Source organism: Triplophysa rosa, linkage group LG13, assembly GCF_024868665.1.
Source record: "Triplophysa rosa linkage group LG13, Trosa_1v2, whole genome shotgun sequence".
Taxonomy (NCBI): Eukaryota; Metazoa; Chordata; class Actinopteri; order Cypriniformes; family Nemacheilidae; genus Triplophysa; species Triplophysa rosa.
In genome coordinates, this window is record NC_079902.1 from 13,634,197 (window position 1) to 13,650,867 (window position 16,671).

At 42.2% G+C, this 16,671-nt stretch overlaps 1 protein-coding gene across 3 annotated transcripts in view; it reads left to right on the forward strand.

Annotated features, from left to right (window-relative positions):
* Window positions 1-16,671, forward strand: part of ebf1a (EBF transcription factor 1a) — a 126,524-nt gene that overhangs the window by 84,705 nt on the left and 25,148 nt on the right. For all 3 annotated transcript variants that reach the window (XM_057349501.1, XM_057349502.1, XM_057349503.1), the window contains exons 8-10: window positions 2,774-2,915; window positions 8,957-9,087; window positions 10,633-10,759. In XM_057349501.1, coding sequence (XP_057205484.1) covers window positions 2,774-2,915; window positions 8,957-9,087; window positions 10,633-10,759 — 400 coding nt within the window. The remainder of the gene's footprint in view (window positions 1-2,773; window positions 2,916-8,956; window positions 9,088-10,632; window positions 10,760-16,671) is intronic.

Genomic DNA, 16,671 nt, shown 5'->3' on the forward strand with positions numbered 1-16,671 from the left:
GGATTCCTTGCCGGGGGAGGTCCCCCGGGGAGGAGATCGGCTCTGCTGTTTTTCCTGCCTGGCAACTGCAGCTCAACGCACTGTCTGACTGAGAGTGCTGAGGGCTGGTGTTTATACTCGACATTGCGCTTCGCCGTGACGCATCGTCGAGTTGCCGTTCACCGTCGTGCAGAGGGTGGGAGTGGCTGTGATAGCCCAGAGAGAGAGGAAACTCTCTTTTTTGAGAGTAAGTGGGCGCTAGCCCCCCGGAGGGGGCCATCAGATGGTGAGACGGGGCAGGATCCGTCCCTATCCGATTTCCCAGCAATGTGGCTGGGGTCAGGCCCAATGGTAGCCTCGATCCCCCTGAGGTCTTCCCATGAGGGCCGCTTCTGCTTTCGCCGCAGCTGCTGATGGGGCGATGGTCTCCTCTTCGCTGTCTCTTCCAGGGGGGCCACCTGAGTGGGGGGCGCCAGAGCTGGAGGGCGTCGAATAGGACCAGGGCTGCTGGGAAGCAGACGGTGCACGGGACTTGATGGCCAAGGCGGCCGAGTCGCGGCACGGGAGGACTGCTTCTTTACTGTCGAGAACTGCGGCTCGACAGTATCACCAACCAGCCCCCCCCCCCCCTTGCGAGACGGTGCGTCGAGAAAGCGGACCTTCTCGGCGTTACTCATCTGCACAAGGTTCGGCCATAGGAGTTTCTCATGGACCATAAATGTGGACATCGTCCGACCCAGGGCCCGCATGGTCACCTTGGTCGCCCGTAGAGTGAGGCCGGTGGAGGCGCGGAGTTCCTGCATAAGCGCTGGGTCGGTCTTACCCCCGTGGAGCTCTCTCAACGCCCTGGCCTGGCAGGAGCCATAGCGTGGAGAGAGGAGGAAGCTTGGTCCGCCGCAATGTAAGCTCTCGACACCAGAGATGCCGACACCCCACATGCTTTGGACGGGAGTCTAGGTCGAGCCCCCCCAGGTGGCTGCCGCCTATGGGCACGAGTGCACAGCGGCGGCACACTCCACCTGGGGGACATCGACGTATCCTCTAGCTGTCTCAACCTCGAGAGGAAGAGAGGGTGACAGAACTTTGTTTGACGTGAAACGTGTCGGAAAGGGGGCGTTCCAGGTCTTACTAAGTTCCTCATGCACTTCCGGTAAACACGGCACTGGGGGCGGGGCGCGGCTTGGAGCCGCGCTCAAACCTGAGGCGCCATGTAGCCAGCCGCGAGCGCTGGGAGAGGAAGTGCGGGCACTGCAGCCTAACACTCACGGCGGCCCGGGAAAGCATGGCTGACATTTCGACGCCCGCTTCTTCCTGGGCTCGACCCCCCGAGGGAGGGAGCCCGAGGAATCGTTGCTGCAAGAGACATCTCATCATCACGCATCGTGTCCGAATACGTGATTGAGGAATAAGACGGTGGGACCGTCTCCTGGGGAACGGTCAGACGAGCGAGACGAGGTGCGAACGGTCCGTGAGCCAGTGGCTGGCAGATTATCGCTCACAGTAATCCTCATATCACCCTCGCTGCTTGCCGTAGAGGACGGCAGGGCCGTAGTCCTGCCGCTACGGAACGGGGAGCAAACGAGGTGGTGGCTGAGTCCCGTGGGAACACAGCCACCCGTGACGCAACGTCTGAATCGTCAACCGCACGCAGTGTGGGCAGGATGTTTCCACAACGTCTGCCCCAGCGTACTGGAAGCAGGCATCGTGTCCATCCCCCTCCTCGATGAGTGTGTTGCACCCATGAGAACAGCGGGACAACCACGCTGGAGAAATTTAGCTCTTTTAGAAAAGGAAATTTGCTCGAACACCTACGGAACTGCCGAGACGCCCAGGGGAGAGTCACTGCAGGAAGGGACCGTTCGCTGCACCATGTCATAGATTCCAGCAGGAAAATGATCACTAAAGATCGCTGTGTAGCTCATCGATGCGTAGGCGCCGAAGAACAAAAGGTGAATGAATGAGCATGCCGGCTTCCCTTTTATACCCAGACATCCGGGTAGGAGTCCGGCATACAAATTTCATTCGCCAATTTTCATTGGCCTTTTCAAAATACTCAGAAGATGATAGGTTCTCAAGACAAACCCCAATCTGTCGGTTCGACACAACGTCGAGAGACCGACAGAAAGGGAACTAAAGCCAGATTGATGTACTCAGTAAACATTGAGCATTTCTGAAAGATACGTAAAGCAATGCTTATGTTTGCTATTCAGTTTGATGCCACTAGTGGCACAGAAACCACACACACATCTTTAGTTCGTGTACATTAAAACAGAAATATCGTGACACAGACTATATGCATATTTGAATGTATTTTAACTACAGTGGAATGCATTATACAATGTTTCTAAATGAGTAATGGAGAATAGCTAAAGAGAAAAGCATTGAGAAGATGCTATTAGAGAGTAACAGAAAGCTTTGAGGGAAGGAAGGGCTGTCCAGAACAGAGATAATGTAAGCTGTGTTTGCCAAGTCTCATCAAGCCTCTTCCTCTCTTGAGCTTGAGAGACCTCTCAAAGCCTGAGAGCCATTTAAATCAAGAGGCTCATCAGATACTGTTGGATACCTCTAGTCTGTGTGTTTGTGTGAGTGTGGGATCCTGCATTACAAGCGAGAGCTGTTAGCTGCTGTCATTGTTCTAGACCCTCTGGTGAAATGTGCCTGTATGTCAATTTATCAGTCAGCAGCTACTTACACACATATACTGTGTATGTGGTACTTCAGCTGGACAGATGTTTTATCCACATATTTGCACACACGGACAGAGCATGTCTTTATGCTGTCTTCATTTTTTTAGGTGGTGGTGTCTACGACGGTCAGCGTGGACGGTCATGTGCTGGCAGTGTCAGATAACATGTTTGTACACAATAACTCTAAACATGGACGCAGAGCTCGTAGGCTGGATCCCTCTGAGGGCACTCAGTCATACCTAGAACACGGTGAGTGTACATTTGTGTTTGTCTATTTGTTTAGATGCGTGCGGTTTTCGGAGACAATGAGGAAATGGAAACTTTTGCATGAGCCATCACATGTGTTTTGTAGAGTTTCAGAAGATATCTTAATGTCTTGATCTGTGCTCAGATTTTCCACAGTTTGCAGTCTGAAATTTTATGCCGAGCTAAAATATTTCTCATCAGATTCTTCCAAGACTAAATTATCTGGGCTTCTCTCTCCATTTTAATTTTGTAGCTGTGTACTCTTACTGTGTCAACAATTGTCTATTTTTCTTTCTCTCGAGGAATTTGAGACAAACTTGATACTTATTCTAAACATATCTGAGAACTCAATCAATGAAAGCAATAAAACATCAATTGTTGAGCAATAAAAAAGTCCTTTGGGTGTTTTTGCTTACATATTTTTGACATGCTGTGCATATTGCTTACACATCTCACGCTTTGAATTAAATCATGTAATTTTGCAAGAAAGAAAAGAGGAAAGAGAAAGGTAATGCAAGAAAATAGAAAAAAACAGACAGTGTTTGCAATGCCTGTGTGATGTAGTGCATCCCAGCATCCAATGCACTTGTGAGAAAATTTCAGCACATAGTACTTTTCTCACTCAACAAACTCTTTTATTTGCACACGGTCAACTAATAACAGTAAGGTCCCAAGCACAGAGCAATCTGCATTCAGCAAAACTAAGCCACTTTGTCACACTCAATGTAGTTGAAAAGGTTTCAGATGGTTTTGCTCCTGTGCTACAGTTCGCACAGATGGTTGCCCATGATGCCATGCAATGTACTGTTCCTTTCAATCAACTTATAAACACCATTGAAGATGTGGCCTGGTGGGTAATGCACATACTTTCATATGTGCTTTTGTGTCTGAAAGACAAGCAGGACTCCAACAGCACGGATGCTACACAGCATCACATCTTCATGCACCCACAATCCACCAGGGCATCCTGCACAGGCTTTGAAAAGAGCAACATTCCCCATGCGGCCTTTTCTCTTTAGATTTAAACATGTGTATTATGAGACCTCTAAGGCTTAAGCATTGAGCATTTATTTCCTGAGAGATGCACGGCTATCTCTGCTCTCCCTCATTTCTCAGCTGTGTACTGTTGGGCTACTAACAGGTTATAAGGCCCTCCTAAATCCCTCTAATAACACGTGGAGATGATTTGAGCTCTGATTTGATCCTCAGTTGCAATCAAATCCAATCATTTTTTCATTTATATCTGCGATGGCTCTGGAGGAGAGCATATTTTTCAGTTGGACTGTTAACCTCCATTTGTGATGAGACAGTAAGGATTTGAATGATGATGATTTGATGATGGTGATTTAGTTCTTGTGTTAAATCACTGGCTCTATTCTCTTGGGGAAGTCATCTGCCTTTAAGCATAGTTTCCATAGCGCAGAGAAGATTAAAAAAAAGACGGTGTGCCTAATCCCTGAACATGCTGAAAAATTGTGGGGCCTTTTATGAATTTCCCTTCACTCCCCTTTTTCGTACAGAAAGTGTGGGATTATTTCTGACACTGTCAGGATTATACTGTAATTCTTCATTATGTCTAATGAAAAAACCTGACATGGCCATATAGGAGTATTTTTCTTGGAGAGCAACGCAGGACCCCAGGAAGACGGAGCTTTAAGTAACAAGGCCCATGTGGAATGTACCATAGCAAGAAGTTTTACGCATGCCCAACTCCTTGTGTTCAAGTTTAAATAATAAATATTTAATGAATTCAACGGTTTATAGTAGCATATAAGTAGTATACCACCACGTTTAATTCAATTTTACAATAAATTCTATAGATTTCTTCACAGATTCTGTCAGGCCTGCCCACAACCAACATTCCTGCAGCGTAGCTTTGCTTGGCCACTCTTGTCTATTATTGCATCAGTTTCAAAATATTTCCACTCCTTTTCAGCTAACAATCCTGATCTGTCAGACAGTGTGTGTGCGTGTGTGTGTTTGTGCTTGTGTGGATTTATTGTTCTGGGCTCCAGAGACTAGGGTAAAATAGGGGCAGCAATTCGTAAGGTCATGTCAGTAACGCACTCTGTTGGAAAGAGGTGTCCGCGGGGCTCAACGTATGTAGAGAAACGTATTGTACTCGTGCGTTTGAGATGTGTGCGCACGTAAAAGCGAGTGCGTGTGTCCATGCAGCATAAGGGAACAGATGGCGGCAGAAGAGGCACCAAAGTTTAATCCTATCAGATGGATTCACGTTCCACCATCTGGTTAATCCATGCACAATTTCAGCACCCTGCAAAAGAGTAGTTTTAGGCCAAGATTACCATCACAGATTGCTTCTCCGTTCCTCTTCATCTCTCCTGGTTTATCAAGATGCCAAATTGCATTATTGCCCAGCGGTAACCCGCTGCACAGCTCGCGCAAAAAGAGCACATTAGATCTGGGAAAGGCCTAGCTGTGGCAAACTGGATTACACCACTTCTGAAAATTACAACATGCAGAATATTTGAGTTAGTTCAGTTGGTTTAAGGAGATTTGGGTATTTGGGGGTTATTGAAATGTTCTTGTGTTTAAATCTTGTCCCTTAATTTAAAATATGTAATGCTGTTTAAAAAGCAATATACCTATAGTAAAACATGCGAAAATCAGGGATGAGGATCAGGATGGTATCAAATATGCTTTGAAGATTATTTTTGGAGTTTTTTGGAAGCCTTTTAGACATATGCGTCACTGAACACTGCTGTTTTAAAGATTATTTTTCTAACTCACCAAAAAATGCCACAATCGCTGAATTGCAAGATATCAATTTTAGTATGTTTAATGAGTAAGCAAAATGAACTTAGCAAAAATACAGAGAAAAGTGAGGAAATGAACAAAAATACCATACATGTGTGATGTGTCCTATGATGTGACAGCAAAACATTTGAAAGCAAGTTGTTAATAATATATTATTTTATATTATAATTTTTATCATATAAAATAGCATAAGAAAGATTTATCTTCAAATATGCATGTAACTTATAAACAGATGCTTTTGTGATTTATAAAAAAATAGTCAAAGACTAAAATCCTAGAACTGGCCCTGTCTCTGACCTTCTTCAGTTGAAAAAAATACACACTGTTTCGCCATTTTTTTGCTCCTTTTTTTGTAGATTCTCAATCTTACCTGCTTTTATCTTACTGTAGCTCACTCTTCCCAGGGCATTGCCGGTGGCTGACACACACATTAGTGTGCAAGGTAGGCCTACAACCTCGTCTCAGCTCAGTTGAGGTTGATCGGCAGCACTGAACGGCACAAGCCATCTGCCTCCACCGTGTTCCCACGAACCCATACGTCCGCCTCAGTTAGGTGCACCATCGTATCGTACGAGTAACGCTGTATCACACAAGCGTAAGCCCCATAGCCCTCCCCGGGGTCCAGCCCACAGTCTGATCCGTGTGTGACGCTTGTTAAAGAATGTGTGTTTAGTCCCCGTTCCAGAGTCACGGAGGACAACAGAGCTGCCTGTGACAGACTCTCTTCTTCTCTGGATCCGACAGCTGTCTCAGAGGACTTTCTTTTTCCCCCCTCATGTCTTTTCCTTCTATTTAAATCCTGCAGCAAATTGGAACAGCAGTAATTAGTCGGTTAAAGCGCCTTCAGTGAGACACCAAGCTTCAGAATCCGGTGCCAAAGTTCAACATGCTGAAATGAAATTTAAACTCATTAAGGTGTTGAATTTTTATGGCTGGCCGCTGTTTTCTCAGAGTGTCCCAGTGCGCCTGGCCTTTTGATCGACTGCTGTAAGGACTCTGGATTTCTCTGTGGCTGGCGAACTTCGTCGCTCCTGACATTTGCACGAGTGTCATAAAACAAGCGCTCGCACCTGCCCCCCGCCGCCCTGCGCACATGGGGTCAGTGTAATATTTAATAAAGGTGTGTGTATAATCAACCAGAATTAGCATTCGTGGTCTCGACCGGCCCCAGAGGGAAAGAAAGGAGGGGTTTGGAGAAGGTGTGGGGCTATTGTGGAGTCATCACTGAGTGATCTTTTCTATTCTGACCCTCAGATTTCATTAATTACGTTCATGCCTGGAACAAAAGCAGAGGGGAATTACGGCTTTCATAAGCACAGCTCCAGGGGGCCGCTGCTGACAGCCCTTTTCACTTATCCGTCTCCTCGTTGTGCCATTACGCTGTTTTTTGCTTTTACCAGTGTTGTTTGTAATTCAACAACTCTTAGTTTGTTCAACAGAGCCTGTGGGTTTTAGAAGTGAAGTATAGTGTGTAAGCACTGTGGAGTTGGGAGAGGAGTTGCATGGTTTTGCCTGTTGCAATGAGTGCGTTTTTTAAGGGTCAGAGCATCTGTGTTTTTTCTCCATCATGAGCATAAAATGAGTTAATGGCCCTTAATGCAATGAGTTATTGCAAAAAATGACCACGTCTTAATTATAATTCACAAATTCTGTGTTAATAATCTATGTGTATCCACCAATCAAAATTGCACAGACTTTTTTATAAACTTTTATAATCCCCGACTGAGACCTGTTGGGAAACTTAAAAACCATGCCGGGAACACTTTACGTTTTCTTCTACACATGGAAATAATAGAAGACAATATGATATTTTTTCTCTTTTGCGTGTTTCTTTTTTCTGTTTCAAATTATGAACAATCATGTTATTGTAAATGTGTTCAGAACGTGTGCAAACTTGATTTAATCTTGTCCCACACGTTCGTAGCATGACAAACAATGTAATGTTGTAGTAAAACCAAATGCCATAGCGCATACATTAAAACATTAAAAATGAAAACATTAAAAAACATTAAGAGAACTTTAAACTTTACAAATTTAGTAGTAGTCATGATTAATCACATCCAGAATAAAAGTTTGTGCTCACATAATATATGTCTGTGCACTGTGCACGTTATTTTTGTATTTATAAAAACATACACAAACAGTATATGCATGTATTTAAGAAAAATATGCAAATAAATAAACATTTATATAGCATTTAAATTCTTGGTAATTATAAATAAATACATACAAATATCTCCTTAGTATGTGTACATGTATGTGTATGTGTTTATAAATACGAAATGTATATGCAGAGTTCACAGACATATATTATGTAAACCCAAACTTTCATTCTGGAAGCGATTCATCGCTTGACAGCCCTAAAATTTAGCTTACGTTTCCATTGTGTATAGTGAGCGAAGGTGAGCAAGCATTTATTTTCATTCTCTGAGATGAGTGTGCATTGCTCTCGAGGTTGATTTTGGAATTGACTTCAGTGCAGAAAAGGCATGCACACGCATTGTAAACACTGTTTTCTTCTAATGCAAGTCAGAGCGTTTTCTCTCAGCAGCGAGAATTGTGAAATGGAAAAACTGTAGTAAATACAGAACACTCTGAACCGACAGAGTAAATTGTCAGGGACTGTAAAACAGTGCTTCTATCTGGTATATGCCATTTGGCGCCAATCTAAACACGGCTAGAGAGATGTTTATAGTTACTCTAATGGTGATTACCGGGCAACCACAGCAGTGAACCGCGTTCCTGTGCTGGATAGATTGAGATAAATGATGGGCGACTGAGCGTCATCTCTCATGCCCGCACCGCTGTCGCGAAGCATATGGGGACGCCGCAGAGGAACGGCCACAGTCTAATCATATGTGACGACTCTAATGAATCAGTCACTTGTCATTAAGCTGGGCTTAAACCTTCCTGATAGACCGCGCCTCATAAATCTATTTGCAGTAATGAGGAAAAAATCAGTTGCACAGGTTTAGATTGATTTCCTAACTGTTCTGTACTAGTCTGTGCATGAAATGATGTCACAGGTGATGCGAACAAGCGATGATTTGCTGGCTGCTTCCAGATGTTTATTCGGATGCCTCTTGACATTTTCGCATAATCTTTTTTCAGGTGTCTTCTCTTGATGTGTACAGACAAATACATGCAGTTGTAATTTATGCCTTTTTATAAATATGTTTATATTTAGCTATGACAACAGTAACATGTAAATATGTTATTCCACTCATTCTTACGACACCTAACCTCTCTGTCTTTCTCTAAAACAGCCACTCCCTGCATTAAGGCCATTAGTCCCAGTGAAGGCTGGACAACTGGTGGTGCCACAGTCATCATCATAGGAGATAACTTCTTCGACGGCCTACAGGTCATCTTTGGCACAATGCTGGTCTGGAGTGAGGTCAGGTTCCTTACAGTGCAATCAATGTTGTTCAATTCCAAACTTTGGTTGTAAAATGTGTGGTCATGTTCACTTCTACCAAGCTCTAGAAGCCATGTTGGAAAAATCTGCTTTAATGGCCACCAGCCTGTTATGTTTTGGTAGTTTAAACAGCAAAACTTCCCTTGTCAACCAACTTCGTCAGAAAAAAATAGAGATTTAAGAATTACAGCCAGCGATAAATGAGCAAAATAAATGTTACGAAAAAAATACTGGAAATAACACCTATGATAGGAAACTGAACGTCTGACAAAAGGTTGCAATATTAATAGATAGAAATACTGAGTATCATTTGCAACCTGTAATAGTTTCTACATAAAAAAAAGAAATGTAATTGCTTTTAAAAGTAGCGCTTACACCGTGTCTACACAGGGCACGACGCGGCACGACAAAAGACGCATTAGAACCCATTATAATTGTACATTTTGTCCACACTGGATGTGGCGCGACCCCGGTGTAGACACGGTGTTAGCTGCCTTAACACAGCTTCATCTGGTCAAGTGCTTTTCAGCGTGTCTGTCTGTTGCCTTGTATTTCTATCTTCTTTAGTCGCTCTCTATTCTTTGAGTTTCGGCACCACTTGTGTTGAGAGCAGCTAGATGAAAGAGGTAATTCTATAAAAGCCTCTTATTGACAATGCCATATTTATCTGAGAGGTGAGAAGTGCAGTGTCTGGCATATAAAAGCCCAGCTAAGTGAGCAATGAAAGGGACAGTTTAAAGCCATGTAATGCAGTGCCAGTACGGCTGGCTTTGAATATGACAGCTTTTGCAGGAATACTGAGCGCTCACGGATGCTTTGTAGAAGCACGGATCCTCTTCAAATCAAAGTGCTCGAACATCGCAAGCAGTCACAGACTATTATTTGTCTAAGCAGTCTGGTTTAATAGCTCAGCTAATTCAGTTGCAGGTAGAACGGGGTAACCTGAATACATGTTTTTAGGGATTTGCAAAACTAAATATTTTTCAAATCAAACGGCTGTTGGGGTGTCTCAAGTGTTAGGAAATGTAGATACAGAAAGGGTGATTGTGGACTGGATTTTGATTATGTAATGTTTGGGACCGTGTTCAACCCCAGTTGAGCTCTCATTGGTTGGATAGATTTGTGTCATCATATGGATTTAAGGGAAAAGGTCATTTCTGAAGCAAGTGATTACCAATGACCTCAATGACCTCTCACATGACGTTTCTTCAAAGACATTTCAATATTTCTTATATTAAGATAAGAGAGCAAAGGTCACCGTTGTTAAGGATCACAGAAACATTTGTTTTTACTCCGTCCTCTAATACGATACTTACTCTTTGTAAAAAAACCTTTAATATTTAAAAAAAAGAAATATTTTATTATCAGTATGTGGTATTGACAGAAAACCTTGAATTGATTTGAGTCCCTTTTTAACGTCATTGATTTTTCTTTTGGACATATTATTTTGACAACAAAACTGACAGGAGGCACGAAAAACAGAATAGCATCTATAAACATGTCACTTGTCATCTTCTCTTCCAGCTTATAACCCCTCACGCCATTCGAGTTCAGACTCCTCCCAGACACATTCCTGGGGTCGTGGAGGTCACTCTGTCCTACAAGTCAAAACAGTTCTGCAAAGGTACACCGGGCAGATTCATCTACACAGGTAACAACAACATAAAGCACCTTTAAGTGAACCATACTAAGCCAGCTGCACACAACCACCTTGTATTCCCTCTTCCTGTCCGACTGTTCTTGATTTCACGACTGGGTCTGGGTTGAGTCACGGTTGCCTGTTGAGCCGGGCTGTGTTTCCTGTAGTGGGGAACCTTGGTTGTTGAGGAATTCTACCTATTTCCTGAGCAACACAGCTTAATACGAACTCCTCTGCGTAAGACTCCAGGAACATCCTGCAGCTTGCAGAGATAAGGGAAATGCAGAACTTATCATATGGAGGAAAGAGAGGTCACTCGTGATATCTGACAGCTGTAAAACGGGTTTACTACCCCCGTATGTACTCTACATCTTAGAATCATGGGACAAGTACAAGTAGTAATTATCTTTACTTTTAGAGAAGCATGGGAAATTATGTTTGATACGTGATGAAATCGAACAGTAAAGCGACGTGGAATCTGCGGATAAAGAAGTGAAGAGTTTGTTGGCTGAGGCTGCAGCTTTTTTAGTTTAAATTTAGAGTTAGCAGTCAAAGTACAAGCACAGCTTTTCTGTGGAGCGTTAAAATGCTGAACGGAGCAATGTTAAAGGCCTGTCTCATCAATAGGTTTAAACAGTGCACAGCTGTGGGTGTTGTCGGCTCAGTAGGTGTCTATGTATGTGCATGTGCAGTGGTGGGTGTGAATGAGTATGCTCATTGCGTTTATGGTGCTGGACTTGGCTTCTTTTCATGGCCCATTCAGCCAGCACATGGGTAGGCATGGAGGAAGGGATTTAGACATTCGCACACAAACACATAAACAGCCACACATCCAAATCAGAGGGCAGATGGTCATCCCCTTTTATGGCCGTACTTCTAGATGTGCCCCTTTTGCTAAATCTTCAAGCACAATAAACAGCAAGAATACAATCTGCAACTAATTAAATGTGCTGTTTTAAAGGACTAGTTCATTCAGAAATGGAATTTATTCACCCTTGTGTCATTTTAAACTTGTATGACTTTATTCTGCAGAACACGAAAGAGGATATTTTGAAGAACATTGATAACCAAACACTCCCATTGACTTCCATTGTATGGACACAAAACCCCTGAGACATTTGTGTTTTACAGAAGAAAGAGTCATATACAGGTTATGCATAACATGAGGGTGAATAAATGATGACAGAATTTTTATTTTTTGGGGAACTATCTCTTTAATGTAGCTTGAAACTGAGCAATAATAATGAAAAAAGACTTTCAAACACAGAGCTGCCTAACTTACTGCACATCTTTCTTTTAACCTCTTTACTGATAGTAAAATAGGTTTAGAAAGCTGGTACTGATCTAACTTGCTCCCTCGGGTTGTCTTCACTGTGTTCTCCCTGCTGTTGTGCTCAGTTTTCAAGCGTTTTGGGCGTCTCCTTGTCCCCACTTCCAAGCAGCCTCCTGGGCAGCGGCACTCTTCTGCAGCGGGACGTTAGCCTGCATGCCTCTTTCTCCTGGCTCCAGTTGGCACCTGTGCCGTGCCCAGTTGCCAGTGGGTACTAATCATAGAGTATTGGCAAAGCTATGTGGCAGCTGGCAGTGGAATTACACATGGGGCATCTGGCGCTTCTAATCAACTTCTGTCAGGCAGAGGAGATGGAGACCTAATTAAATCAATGGTGCACTGATGCTGTCCTACCCGAACACCACACAGCCATGCGGAAAGGCTGGGCCATACCTGGTGAATGTCCCTCATAATAACACTATAGATAAATGACGGTTGACAGTCAGGGGAAGACTCATTTAATTTGTATGTTTACTTTGACAAGTATATTTTTACCACACGCATAGTTGCATTAGAACAGTGGTTGTCAACTGGACCTAAAAATGGGTTGCAGGACAGTTGTGATATTGTCGGATTGTGGACAGCGGGGGAAAACAAGTAAAATGTAGTGAATAATGTAACAAAACAAAGCATATGCATTTATAGTAGCAAAATATAAATGTGATTTTTAACTTTGTTTTTATGCATTTACACTATACTTATCAATGTGTTAACTATATATTCTCCTTTGGATTTACTTCATACATTTGGAATAGTTCATCTAAAAATGAAAATCCTGTCATCATTTATTTACCCTTATGTTATTTAAACCCCGTATATGACTCTTTCTTCTGTGGAACACAAAAGAAGATATTTTGAGAAATGCGTCAGTAGTTTTGTGTCAATGGGGTCCAATGTTGGTTACCAACATGCTTCAAAATCTTTTTGTGTTCTGCAGAGGAAAGAAAGCCATACAGGTTTGGAATGATATGAAGGTGGTGATAAATGATGAAAAAAATCCAGTTTTGGGTAAACTATCCTTTTAATAGAAGGGAACCAAACTTGACAGATGACTCTGCACACTGGTATTTTATCAGGTCACCATTTTATGCCCCATGTAAAATCTTGGTCCCAATACAGAACACTCAATGAACCACACAGCTGACTGGCTAAGAGCTTATAGTTAACAAAAACCCCACATATAGCTCATGAGATCTCATCACACCAGACCTTGTTTTGTGCATTTCTGAAATGCTGAAGTTAATGTACAAACCCAAACACAAGCCCTAAAGATGAGCATACCGGTCTTAGTGATCTCACCCACAGTTTCAAAGCCTCTCTGAAATTACACATCCAAACCCTCTCCGCAATTATATTTATCATCAGAAACAATTAAACCCTCTCCGCCTGGGACATTACCCATCCTGCATGGCACTCCGCAGATAAAGGGGATGAATCATACAGCACCTTCATACTTTCTCTCTCCCTCCCCCATCGCAATTCATCTGCAACAAATGCATTTCCATGTTTGGTTGTGTATTACCTCTCACCAGATTGCCATGTTTGCATCATTCGTCAAAGGGGTTTTCCGTCTGTTTTGGAGGTCATAATAATATCTGCCAGTGAGCGCATGTGAAGTCCTATGCGGCCAATAGATTGGAGGTGTTGATGAATCACTTGAAACGTTCAGCAGGCAATTCCTAGCTGCTCAGTATGCAGGCCAGTGGTCTTAACAGCACCCATCAGGCCTGATATTAAAAGACTCGATCACATTAGGGGGAGCTCTCTTACGCCTACTCAATGATTAAGTCTATGGGGAGCATTTGTCACTATAGTTGAGGTAAAGGCAGACTTTAGATTATGCAAAAAATTCAGATATAAAACAGGTTTACATGGTTTTCACCTCTATGTTAATGCAAATGCACACTGACATGATAACCATATCATAATTATATATTATGTTATGTTATGTTCATAATTATATAAGTATGTTCAAGTTGCCCAATTTATGTCAATTAAACAAGCATGATTTTTAAATGTTAAAGTTTCATATTTTGTTCTCAAGTTCTCAACTCAAATATTTTTAGTTATTGTGAAATAAAATAAAAATGTTGATCTGAGATTAAGAGAAATTCAAGTAAAAATGTAACCTCCCACATTCTATAAGCAAAGGCACTACTATAGTATACAATGGTAATCATAATAAATATAATAAACTCTTCTAAATCTCAAACATACATGAACATTAAACACTAACAACTGTTTCTCTTTACGAAAATCATATAAAACAACACTTAATTAAGAAAATGACTCTACAAATGCAAAGCATGCTGGAAAATGGAAAACCTGGAAAATGGAAAACCAGTTTTAACAATTTTATTTTAACAATACAAATCAGGTGTGTAGTCCCAACCTGAATGGATTAAGTTACATGACTGAACGTTAAAAATCATGTTTCGACAATAAAAAATGTGTTAAGCAAATTGGACCTTTTTTCAGGAATAGGGTTGAATCAAAAAAATTTAAATTACTAATTATTTCAATTCGAGTTAAACAGATTTTAGTATCTCTCTTCATGACAGTTCTTAATTTGTGATTTTTTATATAACATGAATATAAATATATATCAAAAATAGGCTAAAATAAAAATTGTTTAACAACATGTGGCCAGCATTTTTCCAGCCACTAGATTTGATGGACGCATTTTGAGCAAACTGAGTGATCGTTCGATTTTGATAATGAGACTCTTTAATTCTATTGACAAATGGTGGCACACTAGGTGATCGATGACAACCATTCCAATTAAATTGGTAAACCTCGGCATGGTGGCGACTGTAACATAAAGACATTAGAGAAATCAGTTTGCTCAACAGCAGGGCGTCTTCGGTGGGCCATTTTACACCGATCTCTCTGACTTTTAGAATCCGCTGCTCAGAATCATGAAAAACAAGTCATCCATTTTACAGGCACAGGGTCCAAGAATCCCCCCCCTCCCGTGTCTTAAAGTGATGCCATATTTAGCTTGTCGGATTTTCCAAATAAACGCAATCACCGAGTTTATGGAAAAATGGATAAAAATGAGATTGTAAGGTATTGATCCCAGTGTGGGGAAGGCTGAGAAAAAACAGGCCTCATCTATATAGGGAGAGAAATGAAGCAATAATTCAGGCAGGCATCGAACACCCTGCCACTGAGCCTATCGATTCCTATCCACAGCATATGAGATCACACCTGAATGAAAGAGAGCTCTTGGGAAAAGAGAGAGAGAGTGTGAAACGGAGTCTGCCATTGCCTAACATGTACAGAACATTACCACCCTGACATTAACAGCTCTGTACAAAGCCCACAAGTGCCTGTTAAAAGGTTCTGCTAAAGACCAATTACCCAGCATGCCTTTCTGCTCCGTCAGTCAGGGATACTGTTCTAGCCCTGCGGGTCTATGTGTGGTCAGCTGATTCAATTTACCACCAGCGGCTCCGAGCTTGCATCTGCTCTCCAAAACAAGACGCCATAAAGGCTGTGTTCTCTGGTTTAAAAACCGCCGCCTGTGTTCTGCCTCCAGGCTTTTGCTTAAGATATTAAATGTGGTGGTTTTTCGTAGTATACGTTTTTTTTTTTAAGTTGATGTTTTGACTGTGCTCCATCTGGTTTTGACAGCGTTTAGAGTATTGTCTTTAGTTTTACCCATCCATCCTCCTTTCTCCGCTCCCCTCTCTTCACCCCTGCGGGCCTGTAGTTATTATTGTGAAATATGAAGCGGTCCGGCTCTGCCTTCATGAAATTTCAATGAGCATTGATCTGCGTGATTGCAAGGGATCCTTCAAGCAATGGTTGTTGTTCATTTATTTATTTATTGCTGATATGTTTTACTTGCTTTGATCCCATCTTCTGCGGAAAGAGGGGATGATTGTTAATATATTTGTAGCATTGTTTTATTCATTTTTTTTGGAACGTCAGTTCTGTTCCTTGATAGCTTCTGTGTTCAAGGGGCAGAAAATTCAATTCGCACCTCTCAGAAGTCCGTTTGAATGGGCAACAGTCCTATATTTGCTTAGATCGATTATGCTCATTAAACCTAATGAGATGGCATAGAATACAGCAGATATTCTGCTCCTTTCAATATTGATTTTGTAGATTTTATTTCAGGCCGAGCGCTCATGACATCACGCGTAACCTTTTCCTTCCCCTTCACATATGAAATCGGAGAGGTGCCATGAATCCGTGATGACATGAGATCAACTCTATCATGTATGTTGGGATGCTATCCAGTATCACCTTATTTTTGTCGTGAAGCCACAATATAAGCCCAGAAAGAAATGGAAACAGCAGCTTGCAAGTTTCTCAGCCTGAAATTGTAAAACTAAACAAGTGCCTGGACTGTTGAAAGGTGTTTCTCTATAAATATACAGTTCTGCAGTACATGTAAACAAGATTACACACTAAATAAGAAATAGAGAATCTGGAAATCAGTATTTGCTCCAGCACATTAGGTAACTTATTTACTGTCACTGGTCAATGTCAAGCAGATTTTTGACACATACATGAAATGTTTGCATCATTGTTTTTGGTGGGCGTGCAGGTGGCATTGGTACACAGAATTAGATGACTGTTTAGT